Source organism: Thermobia domestica, chromosome 8 (assembly GCF_964235325.1).
Source record: "Thermobia domestica chromosome 8, izTheDome1.hap1.1, whole genome shotgun sequence".
NCBI classification, from domain to species: domain Eukaryota; kingdom Metazoa; phylum Arthropoda; class Insecta; order Zygentoma; family Lepismatidae; genus Thermobia; species Thermobia domestica.
In genome coordinates this window covers 191481450-191501172 of record NC_137461.1, presented here as the reverse complement: position 1 = coordinate 191501172, position 19723 = coordinate 191481450, and the positions used below count along the sequence as shown (strand labels likewise).

At 36.5% G+C, this 19723-nt stretch overlaps 1 protein-coding gene across 2 annotated transcripts in view; it reads left to right on the top strand.

The window, feature by feature from the left end:
* The window catches only part of pbl (epithelial cell transforming 2 pebble), a 286114-nt gene that overhangs the window by 111719 nt on the left and 154672 nt on the right, over positions 1-19723 (top strand). For both annotated transcript variants that reach the window (XM_081769346.1, XM_081769347.1), the window contains one exon: positions 9261-9364. In XM_081769346.1, the coding sequence (XP_081625472.1) occupies positions 9261-9364 (104 nt within the window). The remainder of the gene's footprint in view (positions 1-9260; positions 9365-19723) is intronic.

Sequence of the window (19723 nt, the reverse complement as noted above, 5' to 3'; positions counted from 1 at the left end):
AATTAATATGTTACACAATCCTCTTTCATATCCATTCTCTATAACATTTGTAATGGTTTTACACTACTAACTATATACTTGTAAACATAAAATAAAGCTGTTGTAAATACTCTGCCGGAAATTAATGTGTTACACACTTCTCTGTTATATGTACTCACTCATTTTAATCATAAATTTTGCAAGAAGATTCTCCCATATTCAGTGGCGCCGATTTCTCTATGCCTTTGGGGGAGGGGGCATTCAGTTTTGCCAGAGGATTTTAATACAAATATGACAATCTTTTGAAAGTATGAAGAAGTGATAGATAACCACTAGTTTGAACCAAAGTTTTCCGAAATAACGTTCTAATGCTAAGCGTTCCCCAACTAATCACTTGAATAATCACAAATTGGGACAGCTCATGAGAGAATAAGAATAGGTGGACCAATGAAAATAAAGGTTTGTATGGATCTAAATTACATTGCCACACATTCATTTTACTCGTTATAACAGAAGTGAATAGGTCTCTTTTAATTAAACATATCTTTCGGGTTTTTAGCATTCCTATCTATTTTAATCAACCAATATTTAAGCACAGTCTGATTTAATTATCCTTGTTGGAACATTATCGCAAGTGCATTCTCTAGTTGTTTGGAAGCCTGAGCGTCAATGTTACACTGCACCTTTTCGTTGAAGTAACTTTTTGTTTATCAACCACAGGCGACGTACTTTCTTTTCGATTGCAGCGCCATCTACAAAGATAACGAAAAAATGATGCAAGTATAAGTTACGTATTGTCTGTCGCTGAATACCAATCTGCAATAAAAATAGGGAGTATACCATTTGAAATTTTTAAATTGATCCACACCTCCTCATTTAGGAAGTGGGGATAACTTTGTATTAGAATAGTTGAGTAGTTCCTTTCAAAACGCTGGACACGTATTTCGTGATTTTTTAATTGAGTCTGTTTCTAGAAATATTTTATCATCAACCTTACGGTAACGTCCGATGTTTTTTTTCCTTCCTTCCTCTATTAGTGTCATCTAGGAAGTGAACGAAAAAGTGCTGCAAGTGATAAATGCGAAATTTTGGTCGCATAATCCGAATCTACTATAAAAATAGGGGGTTTCCATTTGAAATCTGAAAATTGTCCTCCGCTTTACCTCTTAGGAAGTTGTCTCCCACTTATGAATGCCCCACTAATAACTTCTTTTTAGGATAGTTATTTAGATCTTTTTAAAATATTGAACACACATCTCGTGATTTTTAAATTGTAAATGCAGGGCTCATAGCGAGTCACTTGTTTCACTAAAAGTTACTTTTTTTTTTTTTCAAATTTGTCACTTAAAGTTACTTTTTTTGGGAGGTAAAGTTACTTTTTCTTGTGATTTATGTTTTGCATTGGCAGTTTTATAAGAAAAATATTCTAAAAATAAATGGAAAAAGGCAGAAACTTGTTACTCATTACTCTTCTGAAAGCTTCAGTACGTGCTGCCACATGTAAAACAGTCAGCTTTATTCTCACTTTAGCTTTTATCCTTTTTAAAGCACAGTGGGTGGTTGGTGGATGCTTAAGCTCAAGGTTGGGTTGAGACTCCTTCTGTGTCTATTCTTTCTTCTATCATAATAGTCTTTTAGTTTTCTCTCGTAATAGTTAACGCTCCGCTCAACGTTGTGTGTTTTTGTGTGGTTCATCATGTTCGTCTTGTGTTATGCTTCTTGTATGTTCTTCTTCAGAGTAGGTGATGAATTTGAATATTTCACGGCTTTGAGAACTCTGAAGGCTAAGTTAAATATAATGTCTGGAATGAAGAAATTCGGAAATAGGCCAGAACTGGTTCCACTTACGTAGAAGCTTCTTAGATGTGCTAAGTCTGCTTACCGTAACTACAAAGCATATTTAGAAAACCTAAGAAAGAAAGCAGCTCAAAAAGTAGTAGTAATGAAGAAAAGATGAAACAAAACAACAAAGAGAGAGATGATGGAGAAATTGACAAAGGAAAAAAGGGAATGATGAGATTTTGGTCACTTTTTCGTGTGCTTTTGGTCACTTTTCAACTATTTACAAGAGACCATACCACTATGAGCCCTGCTTTACGAAAATCGTGTAGCAGTAATTGTATTTCTCGAGGTATTCCACTGCTACACTCCGTACATATATACATATGCACCAGGTCGGGCGAACATAATGGTAAGCGCTAGTTTCGATGAAATTGAGTTATTAGGTGGAATTGGTTGGCATCGAACTACAGAACAGTTAGCAGGTAGTTTAATTTCAGAAATGTACTGCTGATGGCAGGGAAGTTTGTTTGGTATGTGTAATTGCATTGAGTTGCATGGGAATGTTGAACCTTTTCTGTTTAGGAAAGTTAGAAAATACCTAGTTATATCATAAATACTGTTACAAAGTTTGGAGTGGCGCTGTAGGCATCCGAAGTGGCACAGTGCTGCCATCTGTGTATAAAGCGGAAGATGCATGTAGTGTGTGTTTGACTTCATGACACACGTTGATATTGTACTGAGTTCTGATGGAGTGGGGCGATTACGAAAATCATGTAGCAGTAATTGTACTACACAAGGTTGGAAAGACAGCAGATGAGAGTTTGAATGTCCTGAAACCCCTACAAATCAGCAAGAGATTCGTGTATCGCGCCACGCAGCGATACACCGAGACTGGAACGGCACATGACCGCGCAAGGAGTGGCAGACCACGAACGGTACGAACCCCGCAGGTCCAGAAAGGAGTCGCAGCAAGAATTCGAAGAAATCCTGTTCGAACACAAAGTGTGATGGCTGCAGAGATGAACATCAGCAGAAATTCCATGTCTCGTGTGCTCAGGAGTGACCTACATATACGGGCGTATAAGAGGCGGACTGGTTACTTTCTGACCCAAACATTAATATCCCAGAGGGTCCTTAAATCAAAGAGACTCTTGCGGCGTTACGCCAACAATCTGCACAGAAAGATTCTATTCACTGACGACAAGGTGTTCACAATTGAGCAGGCCTACAACGCCCAAAATGACCGTGTGAATGCCACGTCATCTACCGCAGCTGCTGAGGCAGCTCTAAGGGTTCAGAGGGCACATCATCCTGCCTCAGTGATGGTTTAGTGGGGAGTGAGCTACTCAGGCACAACCCAGCTGCATTTTTGGGAAAAAGGTGTTAAAACATCTGCCAAGGTGTACCAGGACACAGTGCTAACACCTATAGTGAAACCACTGTCTGCTATTATGTTCGCTGGAGAAAGGTGGACCTTCCAGCAGGCAAAAACAACACAGGAGTGGCTGGCACGGAACGTCCCCGACTTCATTTCTACAGCTAATTGGCCTTCTAGCAGCCCGGACCTTAACCCGTTGGACTACAAACTTTGGGCAGTCCTTCACTCAAAGGTCAGCCATAAACGGCATCCATCCGTTGACAGTGAAACAATCCTTGACCCGAGCAGTGAATAATTTTCCCACGGACCTGGTGCGTAATGCCATTGACCAGTGGCCGGACAAACTTCGTGCCTGCATCAAGGCCAAGGGGGAACATTTTGAAAAATGATTGGTGCGTCAGGTGTACAACATATCAATGTAAAACATGACCAAAATAAATTGGTCTCTCTGTGTTATTCACATTCAAACTTGTGACAGTATTTATGATGTAACTAGGTGACGATATAGAGTGAACTACTGATCTTGCTACGCTCTTGTAACTTCTAAACTAATGGACAAAAACGCTGAAATTTTGTACAATGCAAATATCGGCATGGGGACATTATTTGGCATACTTTGTGATACCACAAGATTAACTGTGTTGCCACAAGATTGTCCTTTTTCAGATGCCATTACATCAGTGTATTTCGAATCTACATGTTAAACGAAGATTTGCATTGCTACATTTATTATTCAAAGTTGCAAACTAAGAACGCTGCTGTATCACAACATCCAAATTTTGGTGTCCTCTAGAGCAATAATAACGCAAATGAGACACACGGGGCAATGCACATCCAAAGTACTTTAGTGTCTAATAGTATGATCATGATATGACGGATTCGAATAAACGAAGTTACAAAGGAGTGAAAATTTGACTTTTTTTCGAAAAACTTTTAGACTTTAGTTCGAAAAAGTGCATAGATAAGTACTTATCCAGTTGTATAGATGGTTTTCAGTAGATGTCAAGATCACAGTGCCGTTTAAGCAATTTGATATTAGAACTGTTCTAGAGATATGATGGAAGTTGTTAGTTTCAACACTGTAACTTACATAACGCTTAACATTGTGTAATTGTGAGAACTTATTGTAATTACATCTACCAAAAAGACTTATTATTTTTGTAATGTTATAGAAGCAAAGTAAATTAAATATTGTTTTAAAGGGTTCCAACCACCAACAAATACACCAGTTTAAGCAGTATATCAAATGAAACCATTTCATTCAAATTTCCCGAATGGTTTGAGACAGCAAATTGCTTTAAACGGCATTTTGATCTTTGGAAATGATATATATATAATTCGATGTGATATTTATCCAAACATTTCTTAGAAACAAAATCATTTGAAAAAAAAAGTCAAATTTTCAATTCCTTGTAACTTTGTTTTCACTTATTCGAAGTATGTCATATGATGACTGTAGTATTCGACATTGTTTGTTCATTACTCCGTCCGTCTCACTTGCGTTAGTACTGTTGTAAAACACTTTAAAATTCGGTTGTTTTTCGATGTTTATGATACTGTAGCGTCCTTAGTTTGCAACACTGTATGGAAAGTGTGGTATTGTTTTTTCGTTTTACACGTAGATTTGAAATTTTAATAGCCTGACGTAATGGTGTTTGAAAAAATAAAACCTTACGAGGGATTAGCAACAATGTTAACTTTATTGTATGTCCCCTTACCCATGTTAGCATGATACGAAATTTCAGCGTTGTTTATTGATTAGTTTAAAAGTTACAAGGGCGTATCAAGATAAATGGTCTACCCTATATATACAGATAGTGATCAGAAAAATGGAAACACCTGTATTTGGCAACACGTCAGATGTATGGGTTGGCAGTGGTGTCGTGGCGCCCGCAGCGCCAGACTGCTGGTGGTGGTGTGTTAAGTCGGTCTCCATACTACGTCAGGCGCAGTGGAACAGCAGTGTCCAGTGGCTGCAGCAGATGGAGGTAGTGTAAAATGGGAGACCTCTCAGATTTTCAAAGAGGGCAAATTGTTGATGCGCGGTTATCTGGAGTGAGTGTGACGGCAGTGGCTACTGCGTTAAATGTGTCGCGTGGGACAGTGTCTAAGGTGATGACGGGCTACACAACACACGGGAAAACCACATCGGGGAAGCGGAACAGTGGGCGGAAGAAAATCATGAGTGACAGGTCACGCCGGGTATTAAAGCGCGTTGTCACACAAAACCGTCGAGCTACTGCGGAGCAAGTGACGGAGGAACTCAATCAGCACTTCCCCCACCCTGTTTCGATAATCACAGTCCGCCGCGAATTACATGACATGAACTTACGGGGTCGCGTTGCACGGGTCAAACCACTCATCAGGGACCATAACGCTTTCGCACGCCGCAAATAGTGCCGCGACCATGCAATTTGGACCGTTGAGGACTGAAAACGTGTGATATGGTCAGATGAGTTATCCTTAACCCTATTCCCAACCATGGACCGTGTTTATGTGTGGAGAACGCCCAAAGAAGCTTATGATCTGCAGTGTCTCCGCCCACTATGAAACATGGCGGCGGCTCGATGATGCTGTGGGCCGCAATATCATGGTTTTCATTGGGTTCTGTGGTCACACTTAGCGGACGAATCACTGCCAACGATTATGTCGCAATTTTAGGAGACCACTTGCATCCTATGGTCCGGATGTTGTTCGCGGACAATGACGCCATCTTCCAGGATGATAATGCACCCATTCACACAGCTGGCGTTGTTGCAGCGTGGTTTGAGGAACATCAGGATGAAGTTCAACACCTCCCCTGGCCCAACCAATCCCCAGATCTCAACATAATTGAACATCTATAGTCCGTCTTGGAAACACGACTCCGGCGACGATTTCCACCTCCATCCTCTCTCACAGAACTGACCGATGCCCTGCACGAGAAATGGTGTAAAATTCCACCTGCTACCATTCATGACCTCTATGCCTCCATCCCACGTCGCATCAAGGCTGTTCTGAAGGCGAAAGGTGGCCCGACACCATATTAATCTGGTAAGTTGCAATTTCGTCCAGGTGTTTCCATTTTTCTGATCACCGTCTGTATATATATGTACTTAATCGCCTTCAAAGGTGGCACTTTCAGAACACACATATACTTGTTCCATTGCTCCTGCGATTGATGGAAACACCGACTAAATGCTTCTTTTGGTATCTTCTGAAGTTCAGCCGCCGCATTGGTTTTGGTCTCTTCTACTTTGGCGAAACTAAAAAGACCCATTTTTAACTTTGGGAAGAGCCAAACATCCGATGGTGCTAAACAGTTTTTAAGGCTATCAAATATTCCCCAATTTGCGCATGAACTTGATGATTATGCGTTGCTTGATCTGTGAATTGCACCAACTGATCACTACACACTCCTCCGTTTACTACACCATTCGTACACTGCCTGTTAAGACGTGTTCACACTTGTAAAATTCACAATTAGGCAACCCAGGGACTGTATTGCATGAATGCCAGAACTACAACATTCGGGAACGTTTTTTCTGCTCGTATATGTATGAAGGACATTAGGGTAAGGGGGCAATGACAGTAGGAACACTCATATGAATTGTACTGTAGAAAGGTCAAGTGAAAACAATAGATAGCAGTATATTAGTATATTAGTATATTGCTTGAGTTCAGTTCACGTGAGTGTTTATTATATTTTTAACTAAAGATATTTTTTTCTTTTTAATGATGGCTTTAATGATGATATAATATGTATGTATTCCAAAAATAGTTTTGTAAAATATTTCCTAAGAGAATTCATCAGTCTTAGTCTCAAACTAATTCTTAACCTCTTTACAGAATATTGCGAAACTCTGAGAATAAGATCACAAATGAGAGAATATGTATGCATACTAATGTAATCTGTGATATTTGTAGGGACTATCATTTCGGTCAGTTGATTATGTCAGTTCAGTAGTTTCTAGATGCAGGCTTTTATCTGGTTCTCTAAAACAGCCATTCTTCATCTCTGTTAATTGATTTTAGTTTCATAAATTTACTGTTTACTCAGATTTTTGTTCACTAAATAAAGGGAACTGACAGAGAGATAAATAATTAGTTTACAATAGACTCATAAAAACAACAACTGTATATATATAATCATCTTTTTCATTTATTAAGTGAATAGCATTTAAACGTTAACTTGAAACAATCTTAAAATTTCTCTGTGTAATAATCTAGTACTTAACCCTTATCTGGGCAACCGGGGCCTCCCAGGCCCAGTAGCTTCATTTTTTTCGAATTTCTCAATAACCATACGTATTTCATTGAAATAAAATTCTGAATTCTTCTATCCTTTGTCGAAGTTAAAATCATGAACATATTGAGTTGGTAAAGTTAACGATTTTTTTTTTTAAAATTGAAAACCTTTTCCTGACGTAACCGGGCAACCGGGGCCTAAGAGGCCCCATATAACTTTATGCAATACCTCTGAAATGTAAAATTAAATGATCATATAATTATATAATGAACACGTGACTAATGTAACCTAATAGCATGAGTTCATATTATTATTATTATTATTATTATTATTATTATATGTGGGATGAAATTTTTAAAAAATCGGATAAAGCATTATCTTCCTGGACATAATATCACTGTTGATGAGCAACTTATCCCGTTTCGAGAAAAGTGTCCTTTCAGGCAATGCCATCTAAGCCTGATAAATATGGAATGAAAGTTTGGTGGATATGCGATTCGGACACCTATCCTCTTAGCGGCTTGCTGAATACCGGAAAAGAAAATAATGAGAGTCCAGGGTTAGATCGTAGAGTCGTTGAAACTCTTATGGAACTTAACCAGAAGTCGAACAAAAACTAACCTGTGACAACTACATTACTGATCATGATCTTGCAAGCAACCTGTTGAATAATGGACTCACTCTCGTAGGAACTGTGCGTAAGAATAAGAAGTTATTCCTTCTAGTTTTCAAACCCATCGGAGTAGACCAGAAAATTCTTCAGTGTTCAGATTCACAAGAAATTGTACCCTTGTACGCTACGCTCCGAAGGCAAATAAAGCTGTGGTTTTTCTATAGACAACGCGCGATTATAACACGATTGTGGAGGAAAAGGATACTAACCCAGAGATAATTCTACACTATAACAAAAACAAGAGAGGTGTAGATTCCTTGGACCAGCTTGTAAATGTATGTACTGTATCTCAGAAAGACGAACAAATCAATGACCTTTTTCATTTTTTATGAATTGTTTAGATGTCTGTGGCGTGGCTGCTTATGCTATGTGGGCAAATACCCCGTGCTTATGAAAATACTGTGCTTATGTTGCGCGGCATGTTGGTGCTCATAATATACGAAGACCTTTCACTGTTGATGTCGCAGAAAGCATTGTGCTAGATCATATCCAGAGATCTTCTAAGGATCTGCAAAATAATATTCTTGCAACTATAAAGCAAATCTCGCCTGAAATATAACCATTATCATCATCATCCTCAAGGGTGGATACTAAGAAGAGGAAGAGATTCCGCCTTTGTCCGTGATCTAACAGCTGCAAACAAAAGCAAGTTTGCGACGTTCGCAGTGAGTTCCTGTGCAACGAACACCGCAAGACAACCATAAATTTAAAAAAAAATTAAATGTAAAAGAAACTAAGAAATTCCTCTATCTGGACACAAGACTCACGTGTGAATAGGGACACTTGAAAGTTGATATGGAAAACAAGTAAAAGAACGTTGAAAACAAGAAAAATATTATGTAAATATATAACTTCATTTCTACATACATAATTGTACACTGTTAATTATAATATTTAAAATAAATATACCTTGAATTACAAATATATATTTATTTTAAATTAGTAGGAACAGTATGTGACAATTGACATTGAATATTGCGTGTTCTGCACTTAAAATATATACAGGGCCTGACAGGGCCCGGTTGCTCATCTATGTTACAAAAATGTCTTGCCCGGATAAGGGTTAAAAATATTGAATGAAATAGTTCCAGTTGTCGGTGTGCTCTCTCTTAAGAAATAGTAATCAGATCTGTAACGTCATACGGTTGGCGATGAACTGTTCAATAATAAACAACACTTGATCAACTATGAAAGAAAAATGTATTTATTTCTTTTCATAGGAGATAGCGAAGTTTGTAAGTCCAATACACCTAGGTACCAAGTATTCATGGAGCTTGTGCAAACAGAGCAGAACTATGTAGGAATTTTGGAAACTATAATAACAGTAAGTATATACGTATATGTGTATATTTACCATGCAAGGTTGGATTAGAAAACAATGTAGGTATATATTTTTTCTCGTTCTTGAAGCAAAATATTCAGTAGAGCTGATAATAAGACACCTCTGGATGCTGTCTGCCTTGTATTCTTTTTCCCCTTTTCTGTACTCGATAATAAGACGTTCTTGGTTTGAAAGTTAAGTGTTCTATTTGGTACCTTTAATAGTTTTAAACGTGCATGATTTTCAAACGATGGCTTTAAACATGACATCATAAAGTAAAAGATATATTAATCTTGCAATGCCAGTGTATTATTACTGCGAGTTTATTTTGAGAGTCATTTCTGCTCTCACCCTTGGATGCTCCAAGTAAGGAAATGGATGAAGGCACAGAACTACATATTTATTGGTCCATAACTAATATTAAATAAAACTTAAATCGCGATATGTTAGCCAACAAACACATTTACTGTTCAAAAGTATCTATAAAAATATCGTAGAAATTAAATAACGTAAACCCTAAACTTGAAGTTTATTACTGTGAAAACATCGCTTTGGAGACTATAATCCATGTAGATTTTTTTTTCCATTGTAACCTATGTCCTATTGCTCCACTATCTCGGTCGTGGGCTGTTGATTAAGTAAGTTTAAACTTGGTGACACTTTCATTTTTGAATGAAACTGTTGATAGGTTTGTCGAATTAGAATTCGTTTATATGAACTCATGGATATAATTAGTAATGGTCTTTTTCTTCATAAAATTATTGTAACTGTCTTCATTAACATACTAACCGGTTTATGTTAAGGCCGCCATTTAAAAAAAAAATCGGGAGGAAGAAACTCTTTCATTCGGTATTGGCTTAATTTTTCAAAAAACCGCTAACTTTAGAAAGAAAATAAAGTGGACCAATTTGAAAGAGCAGAAAATTTTCTATTAAACAGAGTTGTTGTTATTTTTTTTTTCCTTCAAAACTCTCAATTCTTCAGAAACGATGGTCACTTTCCGGAAAATTATATTAGAAAGTAACTGGAAACTTAATTTTATGAGAATATTGAAATTCTTTTAGGTTTAATGACCATTATTTATTTCCAAATGACGATTTTTATGAAGGGTAAATTTTAGGATGTTTCTTGTCTATCGAAAAAAAAAAAAATATCCCCCTCGAACTACTTCTACTACTAAAGCTGTATTTTGTGTTTCGCCTTTTTTAAAAAAAATGAAATCATGTATGCTATTCTTCAAAGTGTTCATACTGTCCTGTTCTCAATATCAGGGCTGTGTTCAGAAGAACCGAAGAACCGTGGCTACTAGTTAGTTACATAGCACGGAAATGTCACCAAGGGGACATAGAATTAGTGATCACACCAGAATTAATATCGCAGAGATACATCTAGTATTCGCTATTTATGTTGCGTGTAAAGTTAAGGTATGCATTAAGTTGAGGTTTGCATTAAGATTAAGAAACTACTGTTGAGTCATTAACGTTTGTACTATGTTTGGAACATAGTGAGTAATCACCCTCAATTAAAATGGCAACATGAATTGAATCCAAGTAGAGAGTTGGTAAGCGTTTAACGTGTGTCATTGTATCTGTTATTAATTAATAAGAGTGAAATATTTTGAAGTGGCTATTGAAATGTGATATCTTGCCATTTGACCACCTGCAATAAAATTGATAAGAAATTTAAGGATCTATTGATTTATTAAGGGCCTGCGGTCGAAATGAAGTTTGTTCGTTCGTTTACTTCTGTGTAATTTAATGTTTTTGCGCCTTCAATGACGAATATTAAGAACACCTAAATACATATAATACCTAATTTCAAGTTTATGCATATATATATATATTGTATTAAGCTACCATTTCCTATTTTATTCTAAGCGATGTAGAAATGACTAGTGAAGATTTGTGTAATTTTGTGTGATGAAAAAGTCAGTGCTAAATCTATAATGTTAATTTTTTTTACACTACCAAATGCAAATAAGGTGTTGAAGGATTAAAAAAAAAAAAAAAAAAAAAAAAAAAAAAAAAAAAAAAAAAAAAAAAAAAAAAAACTAGGGAAATAAAGACTCTCTTAACGTTCTTAATGATTATAAGGAGGTATTGCGTACACCAGGAAAGATACTATCCGAACTAGTGTTAAGAAAGGCGTAGCAGATACGAGCAGATCTCCCGTAAAGACAAAATTAAGTCCGGCTGAATTCTGTTTTGACTTAAAGAAATTGCACCTGTTGTGTTGGGGAAGAATGTAGCGAAGAATTCGAAAATAAGTTTCCTATAAGACAAAATAAGAAAATTTAGAAAGTAAGCATACTAACATTTAAAGGAAACATGCTACAGAGAACTGCTGAGAGAGATTATGATTGAGAAAGATTATTAAAAGTTGTATTCGAGCATCTCGCGCTTAGTAATGGAAGAAGAATGACAACAAAAGATGTACATAATCAAATTATATGTATAAACTATCCAGAGATATCGTTTGCATTCGATAAAATTTGCAGCTTGAACAAAATGATGATTTTCAATTTGCGAGCGAACGAAGTCTTAGACATCACAGAATTTTTTACAAAAGTCTGCGAAGATTGTAGAGCATATGATCCCATAGTTATAATGAACGTGCCTTTTAAAGATACCGAACAATCTTTAAATTGCTCATCTTTTCAATTAAAGCAGCTAGTTAAATCATAAGATATCATATCCCAGTAGCCAATCTAAAATAATCCATCCATATTAACCAATAAGTAATGCATTAGGCGCTTATCTATTGTATAGTTCTACTAAATTCTATTCCCATTTTAATTAAGGGTGAGTATTCATTGTCTTCCAAATGCAGTATGTCAATGATTCAACAGCACTTTCTTAATCTTACTGCAAACCTCAAATCAATCTCAGCTTTTTACCTGAACATGTTAACGTGAAAGAGAAGCGAAGTGGAATTCTTTCGTATAAGCTTTGGTCGTACTCAGGAATTTTTGAGGGTGGCATCGGAATCATTGCTGTTTTTAAGCTATTTTCGTGGGGAGCATACCAAACTGTATATACTAACTTAAATAGACAATATTATATATATATCCTTGCGATGTTAATTCTGGTGTGATCAGCAGTGCTATGTCACAATGTGATCATTTTCAAACTGTGACTACGTTGTCTTTTTTCTTAAAAAACCTTTAGTATGGACATATCCCCTTTGGATACAACCTTGCTGTTAACGAAAGACTATGAACATTTTGAAGAACTATTTCAGTCTCGTTTTCGTTTTTTTTTTTTTTTCTTTCTTTGTTTCTTAAGCACCAAACTAAATTTAGCTTTGTAGTAGAGGTAGTTCGATGGGGGTAATTTTTCCCGATCGTGAAGAAACAAGAAATATCTTAAAATTCACCTTTCATAATAAAAACATCATTTGGCGATGTTTGGTAGGCATTAATCCTAAAAGTATATGTATTTCAACATTTTCATAAAACTGATAATTCGCAGTTTTTCTTAAAAAAATATAATTTCTCGGAAAGTTCCATAATTTCTCGAGAATGGTGAGTCTTAAAAAGTCTAATAACTCTATTTGATAGAAAGTTTTCTGCCCTTTCAAATTGGTCTAGTTCATTTTCGTTTTATAGCTAGCTGTTTTCAGGAAATAGCGAAACTCGAATGAAAGTGCCTCTTCGTCCGCCGTTTTTTTTTAAAATAGCGGCCGTAGCACAAGTCTGATCATGGGACTCTTAGTATGTTAATGAGAAAGGCAATTAAGAAGAATCTAAATGAAGAAAAAAATAACTGAAGTGAGCATTACCGAAGCTTCTACTATTCGACTTTATTGGCATTTGTATGTCTGTCCGTCGGTTCTACTTTTCGTAAAACAACCTATTTTGGTGACACTTGGTATGTGCCTTCCTTACAGCTGCAGAATCAACTCTATTGTTTGGAGTTTCCAATCCATCATGTGTAAGAGGAAGTAAGGTCAACCCTATGTAGCAAGTTTACACATGTACATGAAAGACGATTTCCCAATATAAACCACGTAAAGAATTTCGATTATGACAAAACTTTGTTAAATCTGTCAAGAATAAAAATTTAAATTAACTCCTGTCCCATCCCCTCGAATTTCAAAATATGCTTCACGATAATTTTCGTTTAAAAATGTTCGATTTTGACGTAATATGGGGTACAAATTCTTTAAGGCTTCCCAATCCCCTGTCCAGGAAGTTAAATCAGTAAAGAACAAAGTTACGGTTTACCCGCATTGCTTTCGCACCACGATTTCGTTTAGATTTTAATGATAAATTTTCTAAAATTCGTTCAGTTTTAATATAATGCACATTTTGTTTGACTTTTTTTCCATAATATCCAACGATTGAATTGTAATTATTCAAGAATGAGGGATGAATTCACGCCTTCTCGCGTGGTATGGATCTCCCCTCCCGAAATTTATATATATATATAAAATCGTTACAACTCTTCGTTTTTAGTATTTTCATTAAAGCTTCCCAATCATTCAGTCTATATAAAGCTGAAATCAGCAAAGAATAACGTACTTGTATTGCTCTCCCTCCTCGTGATGTTTGTTTCAGCTCCACGATAACTTATGTAAAACTGGTTCGGTTTCGATACGATATTATGCTTATTTTCTTTGGCTTTTTTTTCTCCGTAATCTATACTTGGGATTAAAATCAGTTAAGAATGAGCGATAAATTTAGTTCTCTCATGGTATGGATTACCCATCCTCCAATCAATATACAGGGTGTCCGAGAAGTCCTTCCCTGATTACAGAAATTGATAACTCAGGCTAGAAATAAGATAGAAATATGAAACTGGTGTTGAATTGTTTACAAACTATAAAAGTTTTTGTCTGTGTTAGGTTTGTTCTGTTTTACCAAGTCTCAATTTTTTTTGTTTGTTTGTTTGTTTGTTTGTTTTAGGTTTGTAGTACGTAAGTAAGAAGCCCAAGAAGCCATGCCAACTAACCAGGAGAAGGCACAGTGTGTCCTGTGGTACCATGAGACACGATCACCAACCACGGTGCAGAGACAGTTCCAGACAACATTTGGGAGGACTCCACCTGATGTCAAGAGCATTAAAGCCTGGTATGAGAAGTTCAAGAACACAGGGTCGGTTGCTGACCTTCCGAGGTCTGGTCGACCAAGAACCTCAGCAGACACGGTGGAGGCTGTGCGGCAGTCTTTTCTGAGAAGTCCTAAGAAATCGGTGCGCAGGGCCTCACGTGAATTACAGATGCCAAAAAGCTCTGTGCTTACAAAGTGCAACTCGTTCAGGCCTTGTTGCCCGACGACGGTACACGTCGATATGACTTTGCGGTCGAAATGCTATCACGTATTGAGGACGATAATGGTTATCTCAGACGAATTGCCTTTTCCGACGAAGCGACATTCTTTGTCAGTGGAGTAGTGAATCGCCATAATGTACGCATTTGGGGTTCAGAACCCTCCAGGGAGGTCAGGGAGTTCACCAGAGGCAGTCCAAAGGTGAATGTGTGGTGCGCGTTATTGCACGATCGAATTATCGGGCCATTCTTCTTCGTTGAGGGCACACATATCGCCTAGATGTGCTACGTGCTACCAAGGGTGCTCATGTGGAAGTGTACTGATGTGACCAAAACTTTTATAGTTTGTAAACAATTCAACATCAGTTTCATATTTCTATCTTATTTCTAGCCTGAGTTATCAATTTCTGTAATCAGGGAAGGACTTCTCGGACACCCTGTATATCCGGGTGCACTATTTATAATGTCCCACCTTTATAACAGAGGAACCAAGAGAGGGAGAGAAGCGAAACTTTGCACAAAGCAACTATAGGAAGGGGGACATCTATCTATATATTGGGTAACATCACCAGGTGAACAGTGTTGCCAATCCAATATAAAGTTGTTTTTTTTTTAAATGGAATGACCTAAACTTAATTTCATAATTCGAATCAGCAATGAAAACCAAGACGAAGCAGATGATACTCGCAGATCAATGTTGCATACTTTTTGAGAAATAACGTTAAATATGTCAAATTTAAACGCCTTTAACACACGTAAGGAATGAAGTAGTAACTATTTGTGCACATTAAATTAATTACTGGGAAGAACTCTTTAAGATGACTTTAAGTTTAGAAGGATGAGTTAAACAGTGTTGCCACAACAGAAGAGAGAAAAGTTGAGTTTAGAAATAGTGCAATAACGTGGAAAAGGTCCCTAGTACAGTATTGTAGAGATATTAGATTTCCCTCATGTTATTAGTATTCAGTATACAAACAAATCAAGATTTAATAATGATTTATTTTTATTTTTTCTCTTTATTTATTTATTTATTTATTATTTATTTTATTTTATTTTATTTTATTTTATTTTATTTTATTTTTGTGGATGATGAGTAACAGTCATAACTTGGAATAATAAGACAGTCAGCAAAAACATTTCAAAATTCTCTTTAGCAGATGATTCCTCATTCTTCATTCTTGGTAAATTTATGTAACTTATGTAACCTGATGTAACCGAAGTGTTCTGTAACTGTTGACAAATTATTAAATAAGTCGAGAATTTCATTTACCTTGCACTTTCCTGAATCCTTATACGTGCGTACTTTGGATGTTTTCCGTAATTTCGACGGCCATCTTCCTACTTTGGTTGGTATAAAAACGTCCCAGGACCCGGAAGATGGGAGTAGCACACGAGAAGCGGAGAAGTACACGAGGAGCGAGTGTGAGCAACAGCAGGAGAGTTCTATTCCAACTCCCACGCCAAAATCTAATGTTTGCAATCCAGAAGTTAATACGTCACTGTTTTCGCTTTGTAATTACATTCTTAGGCCATGTTGTTTAGATAATAAAACTGCGATCACCATGACAACGAGAAGGATGTGACGTCACACTATTTCAGTCTATTGATACAAACCTATACGTTGCGCGTGTGCGAAAGCTAGAAACATCCCACCCTCTGGAAACTGCAGTAGGTACCGTTTACCGGAAGTGGTTGCCCACAAGTGCCAATTCCAGTACCGATCTTTTTCTTTTGTCAATCCAAGTTGATTTATATAAAGGGTGGTAGGTAACTTCACCGAAAAACTGTAGGATGCGATTCCTTATATGAAATGAAAGAAAAAAGTTCCAATAAACATTGATCAAAAAACGTCTCTTTTCAGAGTTATGATCTATTGAAAATTCGAAAAGCACTTTTCAAAACTCCCTAACTTAGAAACTATAGGACCTATCCCAAGCGGTTTAAGGAATTACATAGGAACTAGTACGTGCTCTATCTAAATATCCATGTTTTACCATTCTCCTTTATCGGTGAAAGGAACTGTAAAAAGAAAGTTAAAGTATAGGGATACTCCTTTAAGTACTAGTGGTGAGTTCGTTTCGCTTGTACCGGTGAATTCTGAAATATGGATATTTAGATAGAGCGTATATCAGTTTCTGTGTAATTCTTTAAACCGCTTGGGATAGGCCCTATAATTTCTAAGCCAGGGCGTTTTGAAACGTGATGTTTCGAATTTTTAAAATGAGTGCATGTGAGTAATGATTGGAAATACTCCACCCCCGGAAATATTATTCCCAATTACCCCCTAATTTTGAGACTTTTCTAATGATTGGATTTGTTTTCCTTATCGCTGATTTTGTCGGCAGTTGCTGTTTTTCTCGGCCGTTGTTTTAGGAGTCAATGTTTTGTCCGTAAATTGTATGCATGACGGACATATAAAGTTCTTTCGAGGGGGTAGAACTTTAAACGTAATATATTTTTTAAAAAATACTGAGTTTCACGGCTTTCTTTCCAGGGGGGCGAAGGGATGGTAGTTATCCAGCATTTCTTATAAGCAGGGCCGCTCACAGGGGGGATGTATGGCGCAAGCTGCGCCATTGAGAAAAATTTTGGAGGGGATTTTACTCTACTTTCGAACTAGCAATTTTACTGTCGGAATAGCATTAAAACACGATTTTGAGAAGCTAATTTTCAAAAATTTTCCGGGGTGAACCCCCGTACCCCCTGCTTTGATACTCGATGAATGAAGTACCGCGCAAGTAGCCGTATGAAAGGAAAGGTTGGTTCGTTTTAAGAGAGAAAGACCGCCCACAGGAGGGATGAATGGCGCAAGTTGTGCCATCGAGAAAAAAAAAAATGGGGAAGAATTTTACTCTAATGTCGAATAAGTAATTTTGCTGTCGTCAGAATAACATTGGAACACGATGCGATTTTTTTTAAATCTCGAGAATGAATCCCCCTACCCCCTGCTTAGAAACTCTATGAATGAAGTACCGCGCAAGTTGCTATATGAAAGGATGGGCTGGTCGGTTTATCGCTTTGTGTAGGTAATTTACCCATTTTCTGCTGGGAGCATTTATTTATTTTTTTATTTATACCATGTACGACACAATAAGTAATGCTGTTCAATTGCTACATGATGTATAATAAATGAACTAATGATAATATTTTGTATAGTTTTCTGTTTGTGCGATTACATTTTCCACTTAATTAAAAAGAAGTGAAATCACAAAAATGAGCGCCAAGTTCTGGTGAACAACAGTTACAAACACTCAAGGAATCACTTTCAGATTTAGATTTGAAACTTGCCTATGTTGTCTGTTGAAAATTATAAAGTAGTTTGATTGACATAATTTTGAGCTAGTGGTAACCATACAGACAACAGCCAAGTTTCAAATCTAAATTTGAAGTGAGCCAGTGAGTGTTTGTAACTGTTGTCCACTAGAACTTGGCGCCTATTTTTGTGATTTCAATTCTTTTTAAGGCCACTCGTACTTGGCTCTTTTACAGGAATGTTTTCTGTTGGATATCACTTCTTTTTGTAGGCTAATTTCGAGGATAACATTTTCTTTTGGTATCAAACTCAATAACTTGTAGCTTGCGTCTTACTTTTCATGTACAAGGGAATTATATCAATATTTTGTAAAGAAAAAAATATTACTAATTGTAAAAAAAAAAAAAAAAAAAAAAAATACCTGTGCCATACACAGTGTGTTGAAGTTTTTATACCCTTCAATATCCTTATAGAACATATTTAGTATTGTACACTACCAAGACTACTAATAAAAGTAATGCCATTTTTATAATTACTACTGCCCCTACTACTACTACAAGCATTCTATAATACTACTACAGGAAATAAAAACAACAATTACTAGTACTATAAAAACTACTGCTACACTGGGCAATTGTTTTTAGAGGACTTAGTTTTGAGGAGGGAAGAGATTATTAGTTTTGGGGGGGAGTGCGCCATCAGCTTTGGGGGGATGGGCACCCCTGCTTATAAGTACCTTATTTGAAATATGTAAAACAGCAACAAGTGGACAACACAATATACACACATCTTCTTATCTTCACTTTTAATTGGTGACTTCAATTGCAATTAACAATTACAAGTTTCGATTGTCAGTTGCAATTAACAATTAAATGTTTCAATTGGGCCCTTTGCAATTGACAATTAACAATTACAAGTTTCAATTGCCTGGTAACCAATTAACAATTGACGAAAATTTAATTGCAAATTTTATGATTAAATTCAATGGCAATTGAAATTAATTGCAAATTACAGATTGAAATCAGTTGCAATTGAAATCAATTGCAATTAATTTCCAGAGCAATTACTTTCAATTGATTGATCAATTGCAATTGATTTCAATTGATTTTGCCCAACACTCAGAAAGTATGTGGATGGTGTCCAAAAAAAGCCTCCTCAAATTAAGAACTTCTAAAAGGTACAACCATTTCTGTGGGCTTTGAAAAGATCCGAGAATTTCTGCGGATCAGCTTCTAGTTGCAAAGCTTTAATTTCTTCAGTCGATTGCACGTGAGTTGGAGCCTTTTCTTGCCACATTTCACTGATTTCAGTCTAATGATTCACTTTCGCCATTCATGTACACGGAACTGTACACAGTCTGCTGTACAGTATTGCAACCAGACTCATTCACAAAAATGTCATGAATGGAATAAACAACGCCAGAAAGCTCACGACCATTGACTTGACAGATTCGTCTAATATCAAGATGGTTCAGGATGTAGATGTTGGTTTTGGTACTTCTGCTACTTGCAAAGGTTTAAAGCATCTGGAGATTTATTTATTTAAATCCGCTGACTCCAACAGGAGAATCCCAATTACAGGAGTCTTACATAAAAAATTACATCTATGTTTAAAACAAACACTAGAATCAGAAAAGTACTTTAAAAAATACAAAAAATAGAAAGAAACACAAAAATAAAAAATACAAACATGCACAAGAATGCCAACATACATAAATATTCATGTTTCGCGACCTATTACCATTACCTCCTACTATTATGTGCTGCAGTTTACAGACAGGGGTTTACATATACTCCAAATTTGCATAAGTTTCCACCAAATTGCAGTAATTTTTCGCTTTA